The sequence below is a fragment of the Phalacrocorax carbo genome, chromosome 4, assembly GCF_963921805.1.
Source record: "Phalacrocorax carbo chromosome 4, bPhaCar2.1, whole genome shotgun sequence".
Lineage (NCBI taxonomy): Eukaryota > Metazoa > Chordata > Aves > Suliformes > Phalacrocoracidae > Phalacrocorax > Phalacrocorax carbo.
The window spans coordinates 2,720,315-2,741,771 of record NC_087516.1 but is presented as its reverse complement, the minus strand read 5'-3'; the positions used below and the strand labels follow the sequence as shown (position 1 = coordinate 2,741,771).

The window sequence follows — 21,457 nt, the reverse complement described above, 5'->3', positions numbered from 1 at the left end:
GAGGAGTTCAACGGAAGTCCAGGATGGGAACAGTTTCTCCAAGTTTATTCTCACCATGTTAACCAATGTTTTTGCTTTCAACCTCTTGTGCAACAACTGGCTACGTTTGGCAAGACAAGGGGAGAGCAGGTGTTGTGAAAATACAAGTATTGTTGTCTCTGGTAACTGCAAGCGAATACAAATAGATGTGGGGAGAGACAAAGCAGAGGATGGAGGTGATATTTGACAGCAGATGCCAACCTCAGGCCTGAGCTGGTAATATTTAACTAGCGCAGGCGGTACAGGAGCCGTGCCAGAGAAGTTTCCACCGTTGGGAGCCCTTTGGCTTGAGCTGGCGGGAGCAAGGTGTGCTGGCAGCACCTGTGTGACGCAGCGAGGACGATCCAGAGAGCATCGTCACGCGCTGGCTATGCCCTGAGCTGGGCGAGTCTCAGAGCCAGGCTGGCTTTTGCTGGCAGCACCTTGGATAACGGCAGCGGATGGTACCTGAATCGGCAGGTTCAGGGCATGGTGGCAGTTGTTTGTGTCCCAGGAATATATATATGTATATAGGAATACCCTCCCTGCGCCTCCACCTCTGGGTAGCCTAGAAGGTATTCGTAACCTATTTCTCATCTCTCGCATCTTTTTGGTTCCCCGTAACAGGTCAGCCCAGCACAACATTTTTAAACTGAATGCAAGACTTCATTTTCCTGCTTGGGGCCTCAAGCAGAGAAGGCAAAATACATGAACAATGGTTTTGTTGACAGAGGCTTGACTGACAAAAAGACCCAAACTGGTCTTTAGATGGTTTCTTTTCTATCTGCTCAGCACCCTCCATGGTAACTCACCTAGAAATCACGAGGTTCTGACTGAAGAACCTCCTGCAGCTCAGACAAGTAACTAATATTTTGATTTCTAAATAAAAAATGAACTATTTAAATATGGTGAGTTGGCTATTTCCATGCAGTCTGTTGTCCGTCTTTGTATTACTGTACCTAAAGACCGGTCACACTTTTTTATTGGAAAAAATGTGAATAGTATCTTTTTTCACCTTTTATTTAAAATAAAAATAACAATATTCCTCAGCTGTTGACATCCTTCCACATTTGAAACAAGGTTTTAAATTAACTACTTGAGTAACTCCAGTCAGATTAATGGAGACAGGCCAAAAGCAACGTTTACCCAAGAACTCCAACACTGTCAACTTTCTCACTCCTTCTTCACCCCACCGAAAATGAAAGGTCTGATCATTTCGAATGGCATCTGTGTTTCTGCTCCACCCTTCCTGCTGCAAGTGGCATCTTTGCTAGCATCTATAGAGAACACTCTGCTGCTCTGCCCACAAACTCAGGAAAGGACCAGAGATTTAACCTCTGCAATTCTTCTCCCTCAGTCCTTTGCTCTTAAAAATTAAGGCCTAAAAATCCTTGGAGAGCATTAGCTTAACTTGTTTTCCAGGGTAGGAAGGTATTCATTTTTGCAGATCCCTGTTTTCTTGCTTACAGAATCAAATAATAAGACAGATGCATATTCCCAATTTTAAAGAGGAAACCTTTGCTACCAAGCGATGACAGATGTCCCACGCTTGGTTTTTTTGTGCCACTGTAATTCTTGCATGAACAGCAGACTATTTACTTTGCTTAAGCCAGACCCAACCACAGCAGATCTCAGCACTAACCAAACCGGCGGTTGGAAAACCCCAAAGCACAACCTGAGCACAAACAACTCCCTCTTCAGCTGCTCCCGCTTCCAGCGCCTAACGCAGCATCCCCTCCCATGGCCTCAGCCCCGCGTGGAGACGCCCGTGGACGGGACACCCCTCTCCTCACGGCAAGCCCCTGCCCACACACAGGTGGAAGACCCTGTCACAAACTAAGCAAGATCCATCATTTAAACAAAAAAACCTCCAAACTCAGTGCTTTTTTCCCATATTTTCCCTCACTTTCACCCTCGAGGCCTCCCACATGCCTCAGTGCCGCCCTCACCGAGGCCTCCCTGCTCCCCCCCCCTCCCCCCGCCCTGCTGCTTTAGGGACGGTTTTGTGGCGGGGGGTGTAACCCTCTGACGGGTCTTTTACCCCCCGGGACAACCGGGGAGGGGGGGTACGGCGACACCCCCAGCGTGGCGGGAAACACCCCGCTCTATGCTCCTCGGGCGGCAGAAGCGCCCGGCGCGGGGCCGCTCTACCCAGCCCCCCGCCACCCGACTCGCTGGCAGGAGGAGGGGAAACCCGCTGCCAGTGGCCGGCGTGCGGGTGACGTCATCGGCCGCGGCCCGGCGGCGCCGCCTGGCTGCTGCGCGTTCCTCCCTCCGTCTCCTTCCCGCCCTTCGCGGCCACCGTAGCGGGAGCGGCGGAAGCCCCCACCCCCCCGCCCTCACCGGCCACCGTCCCGGGAGGCGCCGCCGCGGCGGCGGATGGTCCGCGTTGTCCCGCCGCCCCCCGCCCGCCCCTCCCGGAGTCGGCGTCGTCGTTGTCGTCGTCAGATGGCGCGGGAGCGCGCGGTGCGGCGGGGCCCGGCTTGGAGGAGCGGGAGGCCGCCGCCGCCGCGGCGGTTGTTGTTGGCTTTGCTGCTGTTGTTAATGCCGGCGTTACCGGGGTTGGGGCCCGCCGCTGCCGCCGCCGCTGAGGAGGAGGAGACGGTGGCGGTGAAGGAATGCGACAAGCCGTGCGCTAACGGCGGGCGGTGCCAGCCGGCCAGCGGGCAGTGCGAGTGTCAGCCCGGCTGGGTGGGCGACCAGTGCCAGCACTGCGGGGGGCGCTTCAGGTGGGTCCCCTGAAACGGGAGGGGGGGGCCTCTGCGGGTCCCCGGTCGGCGACAATATGGCCGTGGGTGCGAGGGGCCGGTGGGGGGTACGGGACGGCGCGGAGGGATGGGTGTGCGGGGATAGCCGGGGCCTGGTGTCCCCGGTTCGGGGGACACTCGGGGGCAACAGGGAGGGGGGTGCGAGAAGGGTTGGGGTTCAGGGTTTTGGGGTTCCAAAAAGGGGTGGGAGTCTCCGGGGGTGAGGCTGCCCAGGGGTGAGTCTTGGGGGGGGGAGGCATGGGTGCGAGGGGCACATCTGCGTGGCGGTAAGGGTGCAGGGGTAAGGGCGGGGTGGCAGCGTGTTGAGGGGGACAATAGAGGTTTGGGTGTCCCCGGTTGAGTTTATGTGGGGACAAGTCTGAGGGGAACAGGGGTGCGGGCGTGAGGGGCTGTTCCAGGGGGGGTGTGGGTGCTAAGGGCTGGTGGGAGCTGGGTGGGGGAACAACAGGGATTTGGGGGGTGTGTGTGTGTGTCTGGGAGCCACAGGGATGTGGCTGCGAGGGAGCAGGCTTAGGGGGTGACAGGAGCGTGGGTGCCAGCGTGTACAAGGCCAGATCTGGGGTGTAAGCGGTTGGGGCTGCACAGAGAGGGTCTGCGAGTAACGGGGTGTGGGTGTCGGGTGCCCCCCGCCAGCAGCGCTTGGCGTGGAAGCAGCGGTTGGTGAGTACAGGGTGTTTGTACGGCAAAGAAGTGCCTCTGAGGGGACGGTGGTTTGGGTGTTGGTTGCTGGGGTTGTACGGGGGTAACTGGGGATCCGTTGTGGGTGTGAGGGGCTGTGGCTGTGCAGGCGCAGGGGTGTGGGTGTAGGGCACCGGGTGGGTGTGGGTCTGGGCGCAATGGACTGCGCAGGGCTGAGCCTGGGAGTCGATGGGATGAGAATAGGTCTGGAGAGAAGGGAAAGGTGGGGGAGATTGGGGAGGGGGTCGTATTGGGGGCCGCAGAGGTGGGTTTGGGGGCCGCGTAGGTAGAAGTCTGAAGGGTGGTGGGTGAACGAGGGCTGGTTTTGTGTGCGGAGGTGGCTGGTGTTGAGGAGTGGGTGCCTGGGCTAGAGGACAGCAGGGTGGGGGGCCGGTTCCTGGGCAAGGGCAGACATGGGAGAGAGACTGGCGTGCAGATGGGGGACTGGATCCGGCTGGGAGCGGGTTGGAGTGGGAGAGGAAGGGCGTGCAAGTGGGTGTTAGGGCTGGGTGGAGGCAATAGGGGTGTTTGGTGGGGTTTAAGCAAGCTCATCTTGGCAGGTAGCGTAAGCAGGTGTTGGTTAAGGGTGCATTCGGGAGAGATATGCACAGGGGAGAGAAGCAGCGTCCTAAGGGGGGGCAGCTGGCACGTGGGGAGGGTCAGCTCGTGGGGCAGAGGGGTGCGTGCAGCAGTGGTGCTGGCTCTTGGGGAGGGGCAGTGGGAATAAGAGCCTGGTGGAGGGAAGCTCCTGGGTTTGCTGGGGGACAAGGCCAGATCTGGGCAGCTGGAGGGGATTGAACAGGACGGGGGGTGGTGTGAGAGTCCTGCCTCTTTGAGGGGAAAAAAAGGCTCAAGAGTGGTTCTGGGCAGAGGGACGGCGACCCCCCGGCTCTGCGCTTGTCCAGGCTGTGTGCATATTTGTGTGTTGGGGGGTGAGGGGTGGCTGCACAGGTGATCTTTGGGCTGTGCAGTCCTGGAAAGCACGTTGCCTGCAGTGCTGAGGCCGGTTCTGGTGGTGATGGGATACTCAGTTGGGTTGTGTGTCTAGAGCCTATCCCATAGGATGAGAAATGGGAAATCTTCATGGGAATAGGCTGGAAATGCACCCTGGCTTCTCTGTTTTCAGTGGATGAGGTTTCTGTAAGATGGTTACCTGCTTTGGTTTTATCAGCGAGAGAGGCAGCCTGTGTGTCTGCATGCGTTGGGTGAATTCCCCATGCAGGGGTCGTTCCTGGAAAGGAAGGAAATGTAAAAAGGGTGAATTTTCTAGGCAGCGATTGCTTTCTTGGGGAGCTGCGCCTGAAAAGTACCAACCACCCTTAACAACGCTCCTTGCTGGGGGAAGGGGAGCCGTCTGTGTAAGCCGAACTCATGGAGGAAAAACACTTTGCGTGCTTTAGGAGTTGAGGTTTCTATTTTTTTATTTGTATATTTTGACAGTCTGTAGATGGGGGTGTGATGCAGCTAGTTTGAAAGGGGTTTGTGTGGCAGCCATGCTAGGCTAGGTGAGCCCTGGAAGTCGAATGCTTCCTTTTTAATGTTTTTACCACTGTCACGTTAAGAATTTTCTTCTGGCTGGGAGAGAGCGTTGCGAGGTAGCCACCTTGAGCGGTTTAGGTTATTGGTCATTTTAGGGGGACCTGGTTTGGTTAAGGGCAGAGGGGCTTTTCTGGATGGCAAAACTGGTACTGCTGAATAGCAAAAGAATTGGTATATATCCACTGGTAATGGCTTTTTTTTTTAGCCTCTTGTCTGTTTTGGTAAAGCTTCTTGTGTCTTTTTCACATATAATTCCGGTCTAAAGTTTTGACTAAAAAATATAATGTATGTTTTTCTTTCCAGATGTTTTACTTAGCCGTTTATAAACGGCTAAATAATGTTTATAAACTTTGAACTCTGAGAAGCGCAAACAAGTGTTTTTAGCGATGTTTAGAGCTTTGCAGTCACAACTTTCACATGCCTTTGGGTTTACTCTGTCTCCTGTCAGAAATGGCACTGCAGGGTTTTTAGTTTTTGGTGCGGGGCTGTCAAGAGCTTGGCTTTAAAAGCCTTGGCGTGTTATTAGAGGCCGTAGGTACAAACGGGAAATAGGAAGACAGGTGAAAATTATTTTGTAAGTGTGGTATATTCCACATGCTTATCTGCTTGAGTGAGAGATGTAATTAAATTCGGTATGTTAACCTTCCGGTCCTTATCTAGATGTGTACGATGACTATATTTGTGGCCTTGACTTTTTTGTTTATGTTGAACGCCGGGTTTGTCATGATACAACTTGTGCTTCGCTGACCTACTAATCCCTCACACCTTCCTGCGGTAGCAGCGAAGAGCGAACGTCGCAGCTTCGCGTTGCAGCCCGCTAATATCCTACTTACCGCCTTCATTAGGAAAGTCTGTTTATTTAGATCGCGGTTAGAAACGCAGGTAACAAACGTGGGGTGGAAAGTTTTCTTTCTTGTTTCACCCAAACTGCGGAAGGGGAGATGATGCGTGGTGTGTTACTGTTCTAGCGTGGATGCGTGGGGGTTTTTCACATGGGTGTGGTGTGCTGTGACTTCTTGAAAAGAAAAGGGCATAGTAGAAGCGTGCGTGCACGTGGTTTTGTTAGTGATCGTTCCTGGTTGTAGGGATGGCTGCTGAGAAAACACTGGCCCCTGCACAGATCCGTGGTGCTCTTGGTAGGGTAGGTGATGGAGTTATGAAGGACTTCAGGTGATGCTCCTTTTTTTGAGATGTGGAACCAGCCGCTTGAATTCGTTAAAGATAAAGATCTTGGTTTTTCAAGGAAACTGAAATAGAAAATATAGGACATGCCTGATGCACCGGTGTTTTCTATTTCTGTACAAACCTCCCGTGGGCTTCTGTGCCAGCTGGAGTCTGCTGCAGGCCAGTGGCTCTAAGCTGCCGTGATCCGGGCAGGAGAGGACTACTGCTGGGAGGGCTGGGAAGCCTCCCAGTCGCAGAGCTGCAGCAGGATGCTGGAGAGAGCGTTTTCGAGCAGCGGAAGCTCAGGAGCGCCAAACTCGAGCGTGAACTTTCAGTGTTGGGTGTTGTACAGTCAGAAGGATGCTGCAAGCTCTGAGACCACAGGCTCTTCAAAGCGCTTCCCATAGCTCAGTGACACAACCTCTTCTCTTGCTTAAATTGGATTGTTTCAGCTGCTGATCAGCAGACAGACGAGGGCTGCCGAGGGAGGTAAAGCACAGGTTAAGAAATGACCGCTAGTTTACATAGATGTATTGGCCATTGATCGTAGAGGTTTGGATAAACAAATTTAGGACAGTGCTTGCCTTCTGGAACAGTAATTGTATGAGGATTGTGTGTATAGGCACGCTGATGGGCAACTTGATGTATGATTGTAGCTGAAAATACGACCAGACTGTATTTGTGACTGTATAATGCAGTACCAAATGATTCCAGAGAACTGTTTTTTGTGGGTAAAGGGAAAAGGGACTGGTTGTCCTTTCATGGTAATATTGGGTTTTTATTTTTATTTTTATTTTTGAGGTGGGAGATGGAAGATGCTAAGCAGTGCTTAGCAATGCAACACGACGGTTGGAAGGGAATAATAAAAGATTAGAGTGTATCTTTTAAACTACCTTTTTATTAATTTAATGGAGGCAGTTATGGGCTGCTGATTGAACGTATTAAGGAGTTGGTGGTAATGCAGTGTCCTTGGCCGAAGAATATTACAGTGAAGGGGAATTTCCTCTCTAGAAGATTTGGGTAAATCATAACCGCAGAGAGTGCCTATCTGGCAAAGAACTATCACAGTCCCCATTCTTAAATAAAGGGGAACTTTTGGTCAAAAGCTAACATAGAAAACCATTGTCTTAAAAAAGCTACCTGATGCAGTTTAAAGCTCTAGGAAGGTCAGGAAACTACTTAATATATCTGAGGATGTTGGCAATTTGAATCAAATCAGTTTAAGTGCTCAAATTAGATTTGGGTGCTGCATTTGTGCCTGATCCCCATCCTGTTTCTCTCTTTTCATTAGTCCATTATCGTGCTTTAATATGATTTTCTCTTCCATGTTGCTGTGTGAAAGGCTCGCTCAAATGTTGTGCACTGGTAATAAAAGAATAAGCTATTCAAGGAGGAAATACTTAAGCATTATCAATTTTAAAGAATCCACTGGGGAGAAAAGAACCTTCATATGCTTTTATTTCGTTCTTGGAGGCATTATTTCCATCTCTGGATTTATAATATTGCTAGGAGGTGTGTGTATACCTGTTTAAATATGTATGTCTGTATTTCTATCTATATATGTATTTAGATGGCCTGTTCATTGAGAGACATGCTCGTGGCTGACATTTCATCCTAATTCTCACTTTTATTGTTACTTTCATTGTTTTATTGGACAGTCTCATATTTTACTGGGGCTGTTTTAAGAACAAAAATCCATCTGTGAAGTAATTCAATATTTTTGAAATATCTGAGATGTTCGACGCTTTTTGCCTTGCACTGAATAGCCAGCATAAATATTTGCCTTGCGTGAGGTTTTGTTAATGTTCGCAAGAAGCTCAGTTCTTATCGTTGCTTTTCAGTCTGCTTTATAGAAAGGAGTCAATAGTGGAAAATTCAGAACAGTAAGACAGTGCAGCGCGGGCGCTAGATCCTTCCTGTCAGCCCTGCTTCGTGCACATCAAACCTCTTCACCGTTGGAGCACTAGTTATTGGAATTATTGAACAGCTCACTGTTCAGCTTGTGAGGGAGAGGAGTAAGCGTCCAGCTGCTGTCTTCTTGCTAAGCACGTCGGAGCGTTGGGACCTCCGGCAACGGTGCAGGTAGAGGATCATGTTCCTCCACCTGCCAGTTGCAGGAACATATCACTGCCTGAGACGTGATTGCGAATGTTGCCTTTCCTGCAGTGGTCGTCAGGGAAGACATTCCTGTCTCGCTTCTCTATGTCTGTTTGAATATCAGGGAATAGCTGCCTGAGTCACTTCAGCAGAAGTTGTCTGACACTGTTCTAGATTTTTCCATTATTTCACAATCTCGGTTGCTTCTTTCATTCTGGATCCAAAATAAGCTCACGTCCACCCGGGTGTTCGCTGCCATCTTAGTCAATTTACATTTAACATAAATGACTTCTATTGAAATCCCAACAAATGGCTGAGGTTAGCACTGCTTTCACGGAAACGGCTTTTTTTTTTTTTTAAGCTTTCAAAAGAAATAGGACCAGCAACGCTTTTATCGTGTGTCCTGATAAAGTTAAATAACATTTGGAATATATGTGGTGAATTTCACTTTCCTGGCTTGTTCCTCTGAAGCTTTCGTGAGCAATCAATTTTAAAACCATGAACTTACTGCGCCTAACGTGTCTATGAAGATCCACGCTGAAAATCCTCTCTATATTGAGATAATGCTGCTTCTGACCAAACTGTTGTATTATTGCATTAATTTAAGAGGCCCTCAGGTGCTCTTTTCTTAAACAGCTGGTTTCCTTGAAGAATTTTTTTCCTGTTTGAAGCACAGCACTTGGAGTTAGCTTCTTAATCTGGTAGAGCTTTGCTTTTTTCCCTTGCACTCAACGTGTTGTCAGCCAGTTGTTCTTTAGGAGCTCTTAAATCCCATCTTCGAAAGCAGAGTGAAAAGATACAGTAAAAAAATGCAGAAGGTGGGGCTGAGAATTATGTCATTTTGTAGGTAGAGTGGTTTTGGTGGAGGAGGAGCGAGGCACTCCAAACTGGAATTCACCCGAAGGAGGACTGCAACAATTTTATTACAGTACTTTGTTCTTGCACGGCCACGTGCTAACACCTGCCTGTGTAACCACGGCAGCGTCTTGAAAGCAGGGCTGGAAAACTTGGTGGTCAATTTTACAGCCAGAACAGCGATGATAAGTTGCTTTTGTGCTTGCTCGGAATCAAATTTTGCCTTCAAAAAAATTTTTTTTCTCTTTGCTTTGAATCAAATACTCATTTAGTCGCCGAAACATTGAACCAGTAATGATGTTTGCTCTTTGTTTCCTGCTTTTGTTCCCTCGCTTTGTCTGTGGCTGATCCACGTGGACTTCCTTTAGAGTCTACTTGAGACTGTCGCTGATACCCTTCCCTCCCTTTGCTTAAAATAAATATTTATCTGATAGAGATGCAGGTTGCTGCGAGGGTTTCATGCATATGATTCAGGGCACGGTCTTGGCTTGTAGAACCTGAAACCCGTGGGATTCTCAGAACGGAAGGGCTCTGTGCTGGTTGCAGAGTAGTGAAATCGTTGGGGTTGGTAAGAGACCTTCGCTGCACGCAGGGCAGGGCTTCGTGTGAAAACCTGCTGAGCTAAACTGGGTACCTCAGAATAGTGGGGGATTTTGAGAATAATGTTTGAAAGAAGATGGAGTCAGTGGTTTGGGCTGATAGCATCTCGTGTGACAAAGAATTTAAATGTTTAACTGATTGGCTGAGCTGTTCGTGCTAAAGAAGGGCAGCTGATCTCTGAATGTCGGTTGTATGAAATACTTCGAGGACACCCCAGGATCTAGTTAACGTTCCTCGTACTGATTGCGGCTTAATTTGGTAAACCAGGTATCCCTGCAGTATTGTCAGATTCAGTATTTTCAGTTCTCTGAAAGCGCAGAAGCGGAATGAAGCCGGTGCAAGGGAGATCATGGTAGCGGAGGTGGTCTGGGCTTTCCAACCAAGGGTTTTCCACTGTGTAAACTACCTATTTATTTTTTTTTTACGCCCCCCCGCCCCCCCCCCCGCCATGCCTGCTGAGCTTGTAGCTGCGGAAGAAGTTGTTCTGCTGTATACAGACACTCATCTTGGATGTGCTCGTTGCTTGTCACAAAAATTCAAGTAGGGGTTGTCGCTTTGTGTAGGTACAGGGTGTTACGTGTCCTGTCGTGGGGGAAAACTATCCATAATGTCTCTTACCATTAGTCAGTGCTGCTCGGCTTTCTGTGGAGGCTAACGCAGGGTGTACGGACGCAGCTGTGAAAATCCCAGTTTTTCTGTTATTTGTCTTCTCTTTCTATTTCCTGTTTTGTTTTGTTTTTTTTCAGAAACCTTGGGGGTGTTTTGCTAGTTTCTGTAATCTGAAAGGATCCAAAATAAGGAAGGCTACGTTCGGAAAACACCCTTTTGAAGGCTTTCTTATTAGTCAGTGTTTGTATTGCATGAAAATTTAATACCCGTCTCCAAGGTGGTGCTTGTCTGCTCGAACTATAAGAAGCTCGGCACAGATGAATTAGCATTTTTTGTAAACTCCTTTTAGGAACCCAAATACAGAAGATGAGAGCTATTTTTTCCATTCAGAAAATTTAGAGTTGGATTTAACATTATTTCATTGTGAAGTGAAAGAATGACTATGTCTTCAATTAATCTGCTTTTAAAGCTGCGGTAGTTTTCATCCCTGCTGTTTTTAACAGACATTGGTATTGCTATGAAAAAAAAATTATACCTCCAGCACATTTAGCTGTGGCGAGTTGCTGCGGGTGTAATGTATAGCTGTGCATTGAGTGGTTTGGGGTTTTTTTCCCCCCCGATGTCTTTGTGCGTGTGTCATTATATCCTTCCTTTCACAGTTTTGTAATGCTCCAAGTGTTAGTATTGCGGCTCTGTTGCCAGATATTTTGAATTTAATTGCCTTATCCGGAGAAAATCTATGATTGATGTTCACCCTGTGAACAATTTTTGGATTTCATTGCTTGCTACGATCGAGCACATGTTTGAGTTCTTCTAAAATAAACTTTTCGAGATGGCTTTGCGAAGGTTTTTTGTAGCTATGTGCAGCGTGTTTCCTGCCAAAGTTGTGCACCTGCCTGTTTAATGATTAATTTACAGGACTGATACCCTATTCATGCAGAGGGGAGAGGGTCACGTGAATTTTATAGCTATTTCAGAGCTTTGTATCTCCAATGCCTGGCCTGGTTGCATACTTTGATCTTGTGCGGAATCAGCAAAGGTGATGCCAAGAAGAAAATTTCTACCCATTGCAAGACCCGAGACGCAAAGTAGGAAGGGGCTGAAGCGCTGACTGTGCCGTCAGCGTTGCAAGACAAAATTCAGGGAAAACTCCTGCGTTATTTCCCGTCGAGGACTTCCGTGCTGCTAGAAAAGAAATCTTCTACTCCATCCGAATTATGAGCAGACATCGACGTTGCTGGTCCGCTGGAAGAGAAGTACTGAATTCCAAATAATCTGTTGGGAAGTGATTACTTTCGAGGTCACTGATGGTTCTGGGACAAGAAAAATCTCATGATGTTTATATTTTTTTCAAATGGAGATTAGGATGAGGCATAATTGTAGGGTCAGTTCCTTTTATTTTTGTAGAAACATATTGTTGGACAAGATACACTCTGTTTCCAGATGCGTTTATTTATAGTTGCTGCCTGCTTGCTTGACAGTATGTTAGTGCACTTTTGTTAACTGATTGATTTATTGCATTCAAACACATAACAGGCAGATCTTTAAATCTGGGTCAGTCAGTGTCTGTTTCCCACAAGCGCAGGTTGCAGCGATTCTTTAAAGTCAGTGTTTTTCGTTTTGGGAATGGTAATGGGTGTTTAAACATGCCCTCGTTCAACTTTTGGAGGATGAATCATTTTGAGGAGGTGTTGAAATAGTTCAAAGTCAAAAACAGAACTTGACTTCCCGCCTATGCACATGTTTTCTAAAACATCCTTTCTAATGTTGCTGGAAATACTTTTGTCGTCTTAGTGGATATCGGTGATATTCTGTTAACTTGTTTTATTTGGATTTATATGGTGAGCCCAAAGACAACTCGGAGCGTTGTAAATCATAACGTTAAAATAGTAATTCTTGGATGATTTGCAGCTATTCTCAGTAACCTGAACTGTTGAGGATTTCTGGGACGGCAGGCAAATGCTGCCTCAGTACCCCCATAATTCCCTAATGCGAATGGCACACTAACAACTTCTGTGCAGGTTTGGTGGTTGAATGTGAGAGGATGGGGAGTCGGATTTCTGGTGGAAAACAGGAATGTGTGATCCAGTTGGAAAAGCTGTAGCGAGTTTATAGCCTGTAACTTTTCTAGTGGCACCTAAGGAAGAACAGAGAAGGGGGTAAGGGGGTGTCAGTCCTGGAAGGGTGAGGGGGGTGAATAAATGGCGAACTGCCCAAGGTTGGCACGCTGGTTGGTTTGATAAAACGTGCAGGTCATTCCTTCCGAAACGCGTCTGGAGTTGCGACCGAAGCGGTTTGTTTTCCGCTCTCCGGTTCTGCCTGAGCCCCGGCGCTGGGTGGCTGCGCGCATCCTCGGCTGGCAGGCACGGCAGCCTCGGGGCCGGGGGTGGGAACCCGGCCCGAGCGGAGAGGGAGAGCTCCAGCGGTGCGCTTGTGCCAGCCCGGGGGTCGAGGAAGGGCGGTGGATGGCTGCACAAACTGAACTATCTGCAGGTCCTTGGTTACTGTGAGCTGTAACAAGGCTTATGGATAAGAAAATGTGGGTTCCCCTTGCTTAATGCTGGCGGGAAGGGAGGTGTGACGTGTTCTGGTGGCTTGGAGGTAGAGAGCAGCTTTTCTTCTTTGTCTGTGTTTCCCGGTAATGTCTTTCTAAGCAAAGATACTCAGGTTTTACATCGCTGTAAGTTGTGGGAGCGTCTCCTCTGCAAGAAAAGGACGGTATCACAGCCGGCATCGCTGCTCCTGTTTTTCCCCGCCTTCAGCTCTGCCAAAACTCTGAAGTACCACCGTATCAGTTTGTGCTTTACTTCAGAAAAGGCGTGGGGAGTAGCCTTAGCGTTCGCCGGGTGCGATTGCCTTGAAATCAGTGACCACGCAACTTGTAGGAATCAAACTGAAGTATGGTTCATCATCTAATCTCCTTGGTTCGGTTTCCCTGTCTATGAAAGAAGGACAAGTTATTTATCCGTTTTAAAGATGGTTTAATGATGATGCTGTTTACGCAGGAATTGGGGGGTTTAGAAGCCATACTTTAGTGGCAGCTTTTCATGGCAAATGGTATCCAACTTGTCTATTCTGAGGATAAATCTGTCCTACAGAAGAAATGTGGGTAACGTTACTATAAATATGCCTAAATCATCTTCACTGAGGCTTATGAAAAAGGATATTGTGTGTTGAAAGTGATGAAGTTTAAATGTGATCTTAATGTCTCTATCCGGTGCTGACAGGAATTTGTCATGTGGAATTAAAATTAAAAAAAAAAAAATCACCGTGAAAATCGTGTGATCCGATCAAAGCTGGTCAAGGCCTCAGAATATCTTCTGTGCCTCAAGTTTGCTTGTTTTCAGTGCAAGATGTGTATGTATGAGAGTATGCGTGAGATGAGACATCGTGCTGAAGGATCCTCCTAAAACCCACTGGTTTTTCAGCATCTCAAGGCAGATAGGACAGAAACAGGGTCAAACGTGAGTGTGGACATGAAGGTATAGTGCCTTACCCTGTAAAATTGTATACCAGGCCTCCTCAAGCAGTGAACTGTGGTGAGCTGTATTTTACCATGAGGCTCGTGAAAGCTGGTGAGACCTTGCAGGACCTCATCGCTGCTGGTGGTGGTGTCCCACAGAGAACGAGGAGCAGCCTCCGGAGCAAGTCGCTATGGCTGGGCTGGGCTGGAGCTTCTTTCTGGGAAGGTGGAGGGAGGTTTTCCCTTTTTTGTGGGTTGATGTAACTTCATGCATCTTTTTCTGGTGTAAAAACATAGGCTGTGCCATGGCACTCGGGGCATGCGCAACTGGTGTGATGCAAATACTTCTGCCGTTCCCATCTTCCAACCTCTGTGTTCCCCCTCAGTCCCGAGATCTTTCGCTACGTGTAGGCTTTATGCAGCCTTCTAGGAAGCAGCTGTGTTTCTGTGATCTCTTGAAGAAGGATTTGAGAGCCACTCTTTACACCCTGTGTGAGGAGGAGGGAAGGGCATTCTGCCCTGTTGCTTTGCAGAGCCACTGCAGTTTGGAAGTGGTTGTATGGAGTGAGCTTCCCCCTCCTCTGATTCTGTAGCATTACCAGAAAAAGAGGTTTAGTTTTCCCTCTGTTGAGGCTGGAGAACAGGAGAAGGCAGCTCTTGGAAAGGGATTCCTTGCTTTCACCTGTAGATTTGAAGAAGAAATTCTGTAGGAGGCAACTCTGTTATGTGTCCATTGATTTCTGTTTATACTTTAAATTTTTATACATTTCCTATTGATTTAAAATTATGATGGACATCAGCAAGTTTGCAAAAACCTGAGCATTTCATGGCTACGGTTCATGGGGTCCTCTCTGGGCATCAAGGCTGTCTTGCTTTTCTGTAGCAAGGTCAGTAAATAGGCGAACTCCTGTCATCCACCAAAGGAGATCTTACGGTTCAGGTTTAGGAAGACTTACAGGACACTGTAGACAGAACTGGAATTGCTGATTCCTGTGTTGTCTTGTAACATAAGTGTTGTGAATGGTGTGGCCAGAAGCACAAATTCACACTGAAAAATTAAGAGTAGCTGGATGAAGGCCACTATCCATTGATACTGGATGAGATAAACCGCTATGAATGACTTCTCTGGGATCTGACATATCTGAAGGAAAAAAAAAAGGCACTCATTTTGAGGCCAGAAGGTATTGTGGAGACTTAAGTTCTTCTAATTCACGCCTGTGATAGGAGCGGTACAAGTGCTGTGCCTAATGAACAGACTGTGCGGCCGAAGCCCTTCGGGAGCCTGGGCTGTTGATGGGCTAAAGATTTACAGCAGGTCAGGACTGTAACTTGGCACAACTTGTTATTGCCTTTAATCTCCAATTAAATAAAAAACCCCTGATAGCTATAATTTTAACGGGGTTAAGTGTGTGTGTGTATGTATATATATCTATATCTCTCTACACACACACACACACATATATATCTGTGCAGTGACTGTCTGGCATTTTGACAGAGGTTCTCCTTTCTGCTAATGACTCGGATTGGAAATCACTCTGTAGCAAAGAATCTTTTTATGAGTTTTTCCCTTGGTTGTACATGTTCATTGTTAGCTCTTGAATATACGGAAAGGTCTTTCAAAACAAACTCTGGAAAACCTTGGCCCTAATTAGTCTTGTCTTGCTGTAACTTTAGTGTGGAGTGAAAATAGTAGGAGTGGTAAGCTTCTAAATTTTCTTGCTGGGATGTTCTTTTGGCAGTTACCTCTGCGCCTCTTAGGTGTGAACCGCGTGTAGTGTAGGTAAAGCTGTACAGTTACCTAGGTGTGGAATTGAAGTAATGAATGTGCAGGTCACTTGATGTTCCTTAATATATAATGCTTATTTAAGTGATGGATCTGAGGAGAAGAGAGGACCGGGTCAGCAATGTGAAATAGTCGTCCAAAGTAGTTTTGAGATATATATATATATGTATATATAATGTGAAGTGTATTATGTATCATGTCATCCTAATCTTGTTAGCAAAGCTCTTACTGATTGTACAATAAAATATCACAGCCAGCAAATGTATCTTTAAGGTATTGTTTAGGACATTTGCTTACATGTAGAGTAAACTAAACCCAACCTTTTCACGTGTTGTATTTTGAAATTAAACCCTGCTCAGGAGCTAAAAATATAAGTAAGAAGTTAGGAGTTGCCTTTCGAGGAATGCTGTCCATAGACTGCATGGGAGGCGACCACGCTAACGTAGGCGCCGAGTCCTTCGGGTGACTAAGGACAGCTGATGCCAATACGCCACCTTCAGCCTTACTCCCAGCCATCTTCAGAAGTATCTCTGCAGGAGCTTAGCGTGTGCAGGTGAAGCCAAAGAGAGTGCAGCGTGCTTCTCCGCTGTCTTTGCTTCCCGGGGGTGTTGATGGCAAACTCATGGCAGCAAATTGCAACGGGATTGAAAACGGGGAAGAGAAATCTCTGCCCATCCGTTTGGGGTTTTTAAAATTTTTTTTCTTACACAGTCGTGCTTTGGACCTTGACTTCTTCCCCGTGTTTTCCATGAAGTTTCAGTTCAGAAGGGTGTAGCACGCTTCCCTCTCCAGGTGAATTAATGCAGGATAGAATTACAGGATTGATTTACGAACCGATTAACTGCTTTGATGTCTAACTGATTCAGTACAAGTACGTACTTCGCTGCTCTTGTTGGCTGAGGCTGGGGCGTTGTCAGACTACTGATGCAAATCAGAGTCCTAGCTGTCAATCTAAAACTGGTCTCGGAGAGCTGTTTTCCACACCAGCGTGTTGGAGAATGCGGAGTCCTTTCCGAAGTTGACTGTTAAACTGCTGAGCTCATCCTGAGCGCTCGAAATGAGAACGTGGCACATATGGATGCAGATCGTATTACTTATTTGTGCTGAGGGAGGACGTAGGAGTCCTAGTCATAACATTTGGATTGTGTTCCCCCTAAAATAGTCCATGTTGTACGTTGTCTTGATTATTTGTACCGATGGGATTCACGTTCACTGGTTCAGATATAAATTTTCTGCCTTTTTCACTGCTACTGTTTTTATCTTGATGCTTTGGTTCTGTTTTCAGAAGTTGTGCCACATCCTCTCTATCCTTAATTCACTTTTAAAATCTTTTCTCCGTGTAATTATAATCAAATTTTGCCCTTGGGCAGGTGTACTCATAATCTTTTTAAGAGCAGTTTTAAAAATAGTGAGGGTGAAGAGCTGATTATAGAAAGTAACGTTAGTTGAGTCTTTGGACTGTGGAATAGTGATGTGTGGTGTCTATTTAAAAAAAAAAAAGTTGTGGGGAAGATGATCTGTGCATCCACAGACCCATCAATCTGACCTTGAGAGCAAACAGGGCTTCGGGGCGGGTTAAAGGAAAGAATGATTGGAGACAGGCAGAAATTGCCAGCTAGGTTTGCCATTTGTAAGCGAGGCTATTTTAAACAAAATACATCTTTGGCAAGAGCGCTAATGATATATCTGTGTGTGGGGGGATGTGTTTTAAGCATCGTTTAGGATGAAAGCATCTGTAACAGATAAATGTCATGTGGTCTTTGGAAGCCCGTTTGATTCAATGTCACCTGGAGTATTATTGAAATCGAGAAGCTGGGCTACGCTACGTGATGTAGGAAGAACTTTTCACCTCTGGTGCGGTAGCCAGGAAAACTGGAGGAAGCTGACAATCAGGTTAATCTTCTGTTCTGTCATTTCTAGTGACATAAAATTAATCAGGCGCCTTCTCAAATGGCCGGTATCGAAGGGTAGCGGTTGATGAGGTGTTAAACAGGTGGCGTTTAAAAGGGGAGTATGCGTTTGATCAGAAGTTGGAGCTGGAACCTGATGTCATATTTTCGTTCATGACCTGGGTAGAGCGCACAGATGTGCACTTATGATGTAACTTATGACGTCGCTGGGTACGGAGATCACGCTGTCATCCTGGGAAAGCAGGGTGAATGAAGTGACAGAATGGGGATGAAACCGCGTTGTGCCATGCGGCGTTACGCTCGCGCCGATTTACAGACAAAAGCCTGTTAAGATGAAGTTACAGCAAAAAGGTCCAGAAACAGTAACCGGTCGTTGAATGGTGGTTATTTGTCAGCATGATGCGTTTCAAAAGGCAGTGAGGAGAGGGAGGGAAAATGATATTTAGGTTCAAAGCACTGGTAAGAACATCTCCTGGGTAATATCATCACCCTTTGATCAGCTGTTTTGTTTTTAATCACCTGTTAGCAAAGAAGATTCTTCTGCTCTTATTTTTAGGGGGTCTGATTGTCATTTATGCTCAGGTTCTTTACATCCGTTGATTAGGAAATGCTGTTGCCCGCAGCTATTTCTTGCCAGCGTCAGAAACGGTCGTATTCGTTCAGCGAGCCTTCGTGGGTGCTGAACATAAACTATTATTTCAGTTACTGAAGGCGCACTTTGCTAAGCACGTAACTCGTCTTGTGATTCGGAAAAATGGAACAAATAATGTCGGTTCCAAATGAAAAAAATCCCAACTTTTAATCCGGAGAGTTTGATGAGTCACTTTGGCACCAGTCATTCGATGATGCTGTGCGTGGCTCGCTCTACAACCCAGTGGTGCTGCCATCTACTTGGATGCGTTACGAACTGGAAGTCAGTAATTGCAGAGCCTTTTGTCATGCAGTCTTCCCTTTTAACCCTATTAAATTGTATTAGAAGTCGTTTGTTTTTTTTTCACACGTTGCCCTCCAGCTCACAGCTTGGACTGGGAGCAGATACAGATATTTTGTTTCCTCGTCATCACTATGTCACTATTTCCCCCAAATGGAAAAAAAATATTCTTGTATTAAATTTTAACTATGTGGAAAGTTATATAAAGGCCTGTAACACTCTTAATCTAGAACAACAGCCTCGAATGGAAACAATTAAAGCAAAATAATGTGTTTGTTATGGCTCAGCATTGTTCGGCGCGGTGAACTCGTGACCGCAGAGCAGGCTGGGTGTTCTCACCCTGAGCTTTCTACCCAGAGGTGAAGTTAACCCCAAAACCACTGTCGGAGGAAGCCTGATGTTTCGGAGGCCTCACAAGAGGTCTCAGGTGCTCCTCTGTATTAAAAATTAATTTGCTGGAAGTCCAATTTTTTTCACTGCTGGCAGTGATATAATGTTTGGGGTTGTTTGGGGTTTTTTTTTTTTTCCCTTTCATTTTGAAGTGCAAGGTTTTACGTTTCCAGCTTTCTGCTGGAACTTGTGTTCTCCCGGCTTTGTTGTGGATCAGTGGAACCTGTGCAACAGCGCTTATATATGTTAGAGTTTTTATGTAAAATTTCAATATGGCTTATTTGCAAATTCCTTTTTTCCTTCCCTAGATTCACTTATATAAATGATTTTCCATCTGTTGCACCCTTCCTCCCTGAGCCGCAAAGCGATTATTTGTAATACAACTCTGAGATGATGCTGTTGGTGACCTCGCAGCAGTTTCGCACTCACACGTTACTTTTACGTAACGCTTCACTACACTGAGACTTTCCTAAAATACTTCTCTTGCCAGCGCACCCCTGTTTGGTGCATGTGACTAGGTTAGGCAGGGTTCTAAAGGCTCTTCAGCAAATTAGCGACCGGACGAGGTTTTAGAGTATCAAGGCTCGCTTGGCCGAGCAATATACGCTTGTTGACAAGCCACAGCACAGCTCATGTAGAAATAATTCTGTCTCCAGAGAAAAGAGGACGCAGAGCCATGGGAAAACGGCAGCTTTTCAGTTCAATACGGAGCGGTGAGGATCAGAGGCGAAAGACAGATCTGAACCAAACACGGAATAAATGAATCAGCTGTGACTTTTACTACCCGGTCTCGGTGCGTGAATTACTTATTGATTATTATGCCAACCAACATTAACAGTGTGAAATCCTCCTTCTCGTTGAGGTAGCAAACCTGCCATGTAGATAGTAACTAAATTCCTTCGGGTTCGGAAGCAACGGCAATGATGAACTCACAAATTTAGTACGAGCTCTGTAAAAACGCCCTGTTTGCTTTCTGATGTTAAAAGGGGCTGTTGCGAAAGGTCCCGCCCTCCGTTGGATGGGCTAGTTTAATCATTGTCTTTGGCCAGAGCCCTGTTGGCATTCAACGACGTTGTGTTTCATGAACAGCAAACATACTCTTGGATTCGGCGTTAAAACTGTTGACCACACATAGCAGAAAATGGTGGCTCAAGTTAAGCTCTGAAATTAACGGCCCGGCTCTTAAAAAGGCTGAGCATTGAATATTTATCCTTTTTTTTTTGCTTTTTCTGTCTTTAAAATACCTGCCCTTTCACACAGTCGTTGCGGGGGAGAAAATAATTATGTAGTTTATTACGTAGTTGATGGTAAGGGTTCAAACGCTTCTGATCCTTCCTGCTTTTGTGGTGTTACTGCCTTCGTTTGAAGGTTTGTGCTGCTGTACGTAGGGCAGCTGCTGCTTTCTCACCTGTAATGTTTAACTACTGGTGAGGAGTTAACGTGCTTTAACTTTGCAGCTAAAATTTAAATCAACTTCTTTCCTGGGGAATGCCGTTTCATGGGTCGAGAGTTGTTGGATGCTTCAAGCTCCCGCTTGTTAAACTTGCAGAGGTGAGAAACGCACCCCCTAAGTAGAGGGTTACACAGCTTGAGAATCTAACTGAATACTTCCACTTTCTCTAAAACAGGGTTTATAATTAATGGAACAATTTGACTGTGAGCCAGTTTGACCAGCCTGGATTAAGCTAAATAAAACCCAAATGCTTTGAGCAAGTTTTGTCTCCCTTTTCCCAAATCGGGCTGTAATAAATAAAGTAACGCAATGCAAAAAGCTCAAAATAGTACGGCAGAGCTCTTGGCAGGCAAGAAAGCATGTGTTTCTGCAGGCAGGATGAAGGGAAAAACCAAGTTGGGTCTCCATCCTCGTCTTGCTTGGCCTTGCGGCAGTCTGCTGCGCCAGCTCTCCTTCGTCTCAGAGCTCATCCCGGCCGGTGACGCTCCTGAGAGCCGGGCACTGCCTTCCTCTCTGCTTTCCTGTGAATCGCGTTTGCTTTTTGAGCTTGCAGCTCTCCGTATTCAAGTATAAAAGAGCTGTGGCACGACCAGTGCTATAGGAACCCCACCCAGTGGTCCCGGTACTCGGGCTGCTCAGAGGGGCTCTGAAATGGGACGCGTGAGTTTTAAGATTTCTAAGGAAACATTGTGCAACCGTCGTTTTTATGGGTTTTTTTCGTCTTTGAAAGGGCTGCATGCGAGTCTCTTGAAGCTCGTAGTTAAAAGAGCTCTCTAGAGGCCACTATGAACCTTCTCTGCAGTATCAGCAGTGATTGCCAAGTACCACGTCTATAAAATACCTCCCGCTGCCTTTAAGCCTAGAAAGACACCAGCCACGCGAGTTTTTATTGATACCTTTGCATAGATAATTTTAGCACAAGAACAAAATGGTTCCTGAAAACTGTTACGTCCAGTGACTGATATCTATGTATTTTTTAATGTGTCAAAGAGGAATTTATTACCGTGATTGCTTCACCTCTTATTCCTTGTTCTATAAATTATCTCTGACAGATTAATTTAAAGCCCAGCAAATGAGAGGAAGTGACTGACCTTATGACGCATTGATACGTCTGTGGTTAGGGCTGGAACACATTCAGCTTGAAATTTCTTCCTTTTAATAACCTGAAGTTTGGTATTTATTGTGTTAAACCGCAGAAA

At 46.6% G+C, this 21,457-nt stretch overlaps 1 protein-coding gene across 2 annotated transcripts in view; it reads left to right on the top strand.

Annotated features, from left to right (window-relative positions):
* Window positions 1-2,329: 2,329 nt before the first annotated feature.
* The window catches only part of ATRN (attractin), a 159,788-nt gene continuing 140,660 nt past the window's right edge, over window positions 2,330-21,457 (top strand). Inside the window, exon 1 of one of the 2 annotated variants that reach the window (XM_064448828.1) lies at window positions 2,330-2,747. In XM_064448828.1, coding sequence (XP_064304898.1) covers window positions 2,398-2,747 — 350 coding nt within the window. In that variant the 5' untranslated portion in view covers window positions 2,330-2,397. The remainder of the gene's footprint in view (window positions 2,748-21,457) is intronic. The other variant, XM_064448827.1, reaches the window with a different exon arrangement.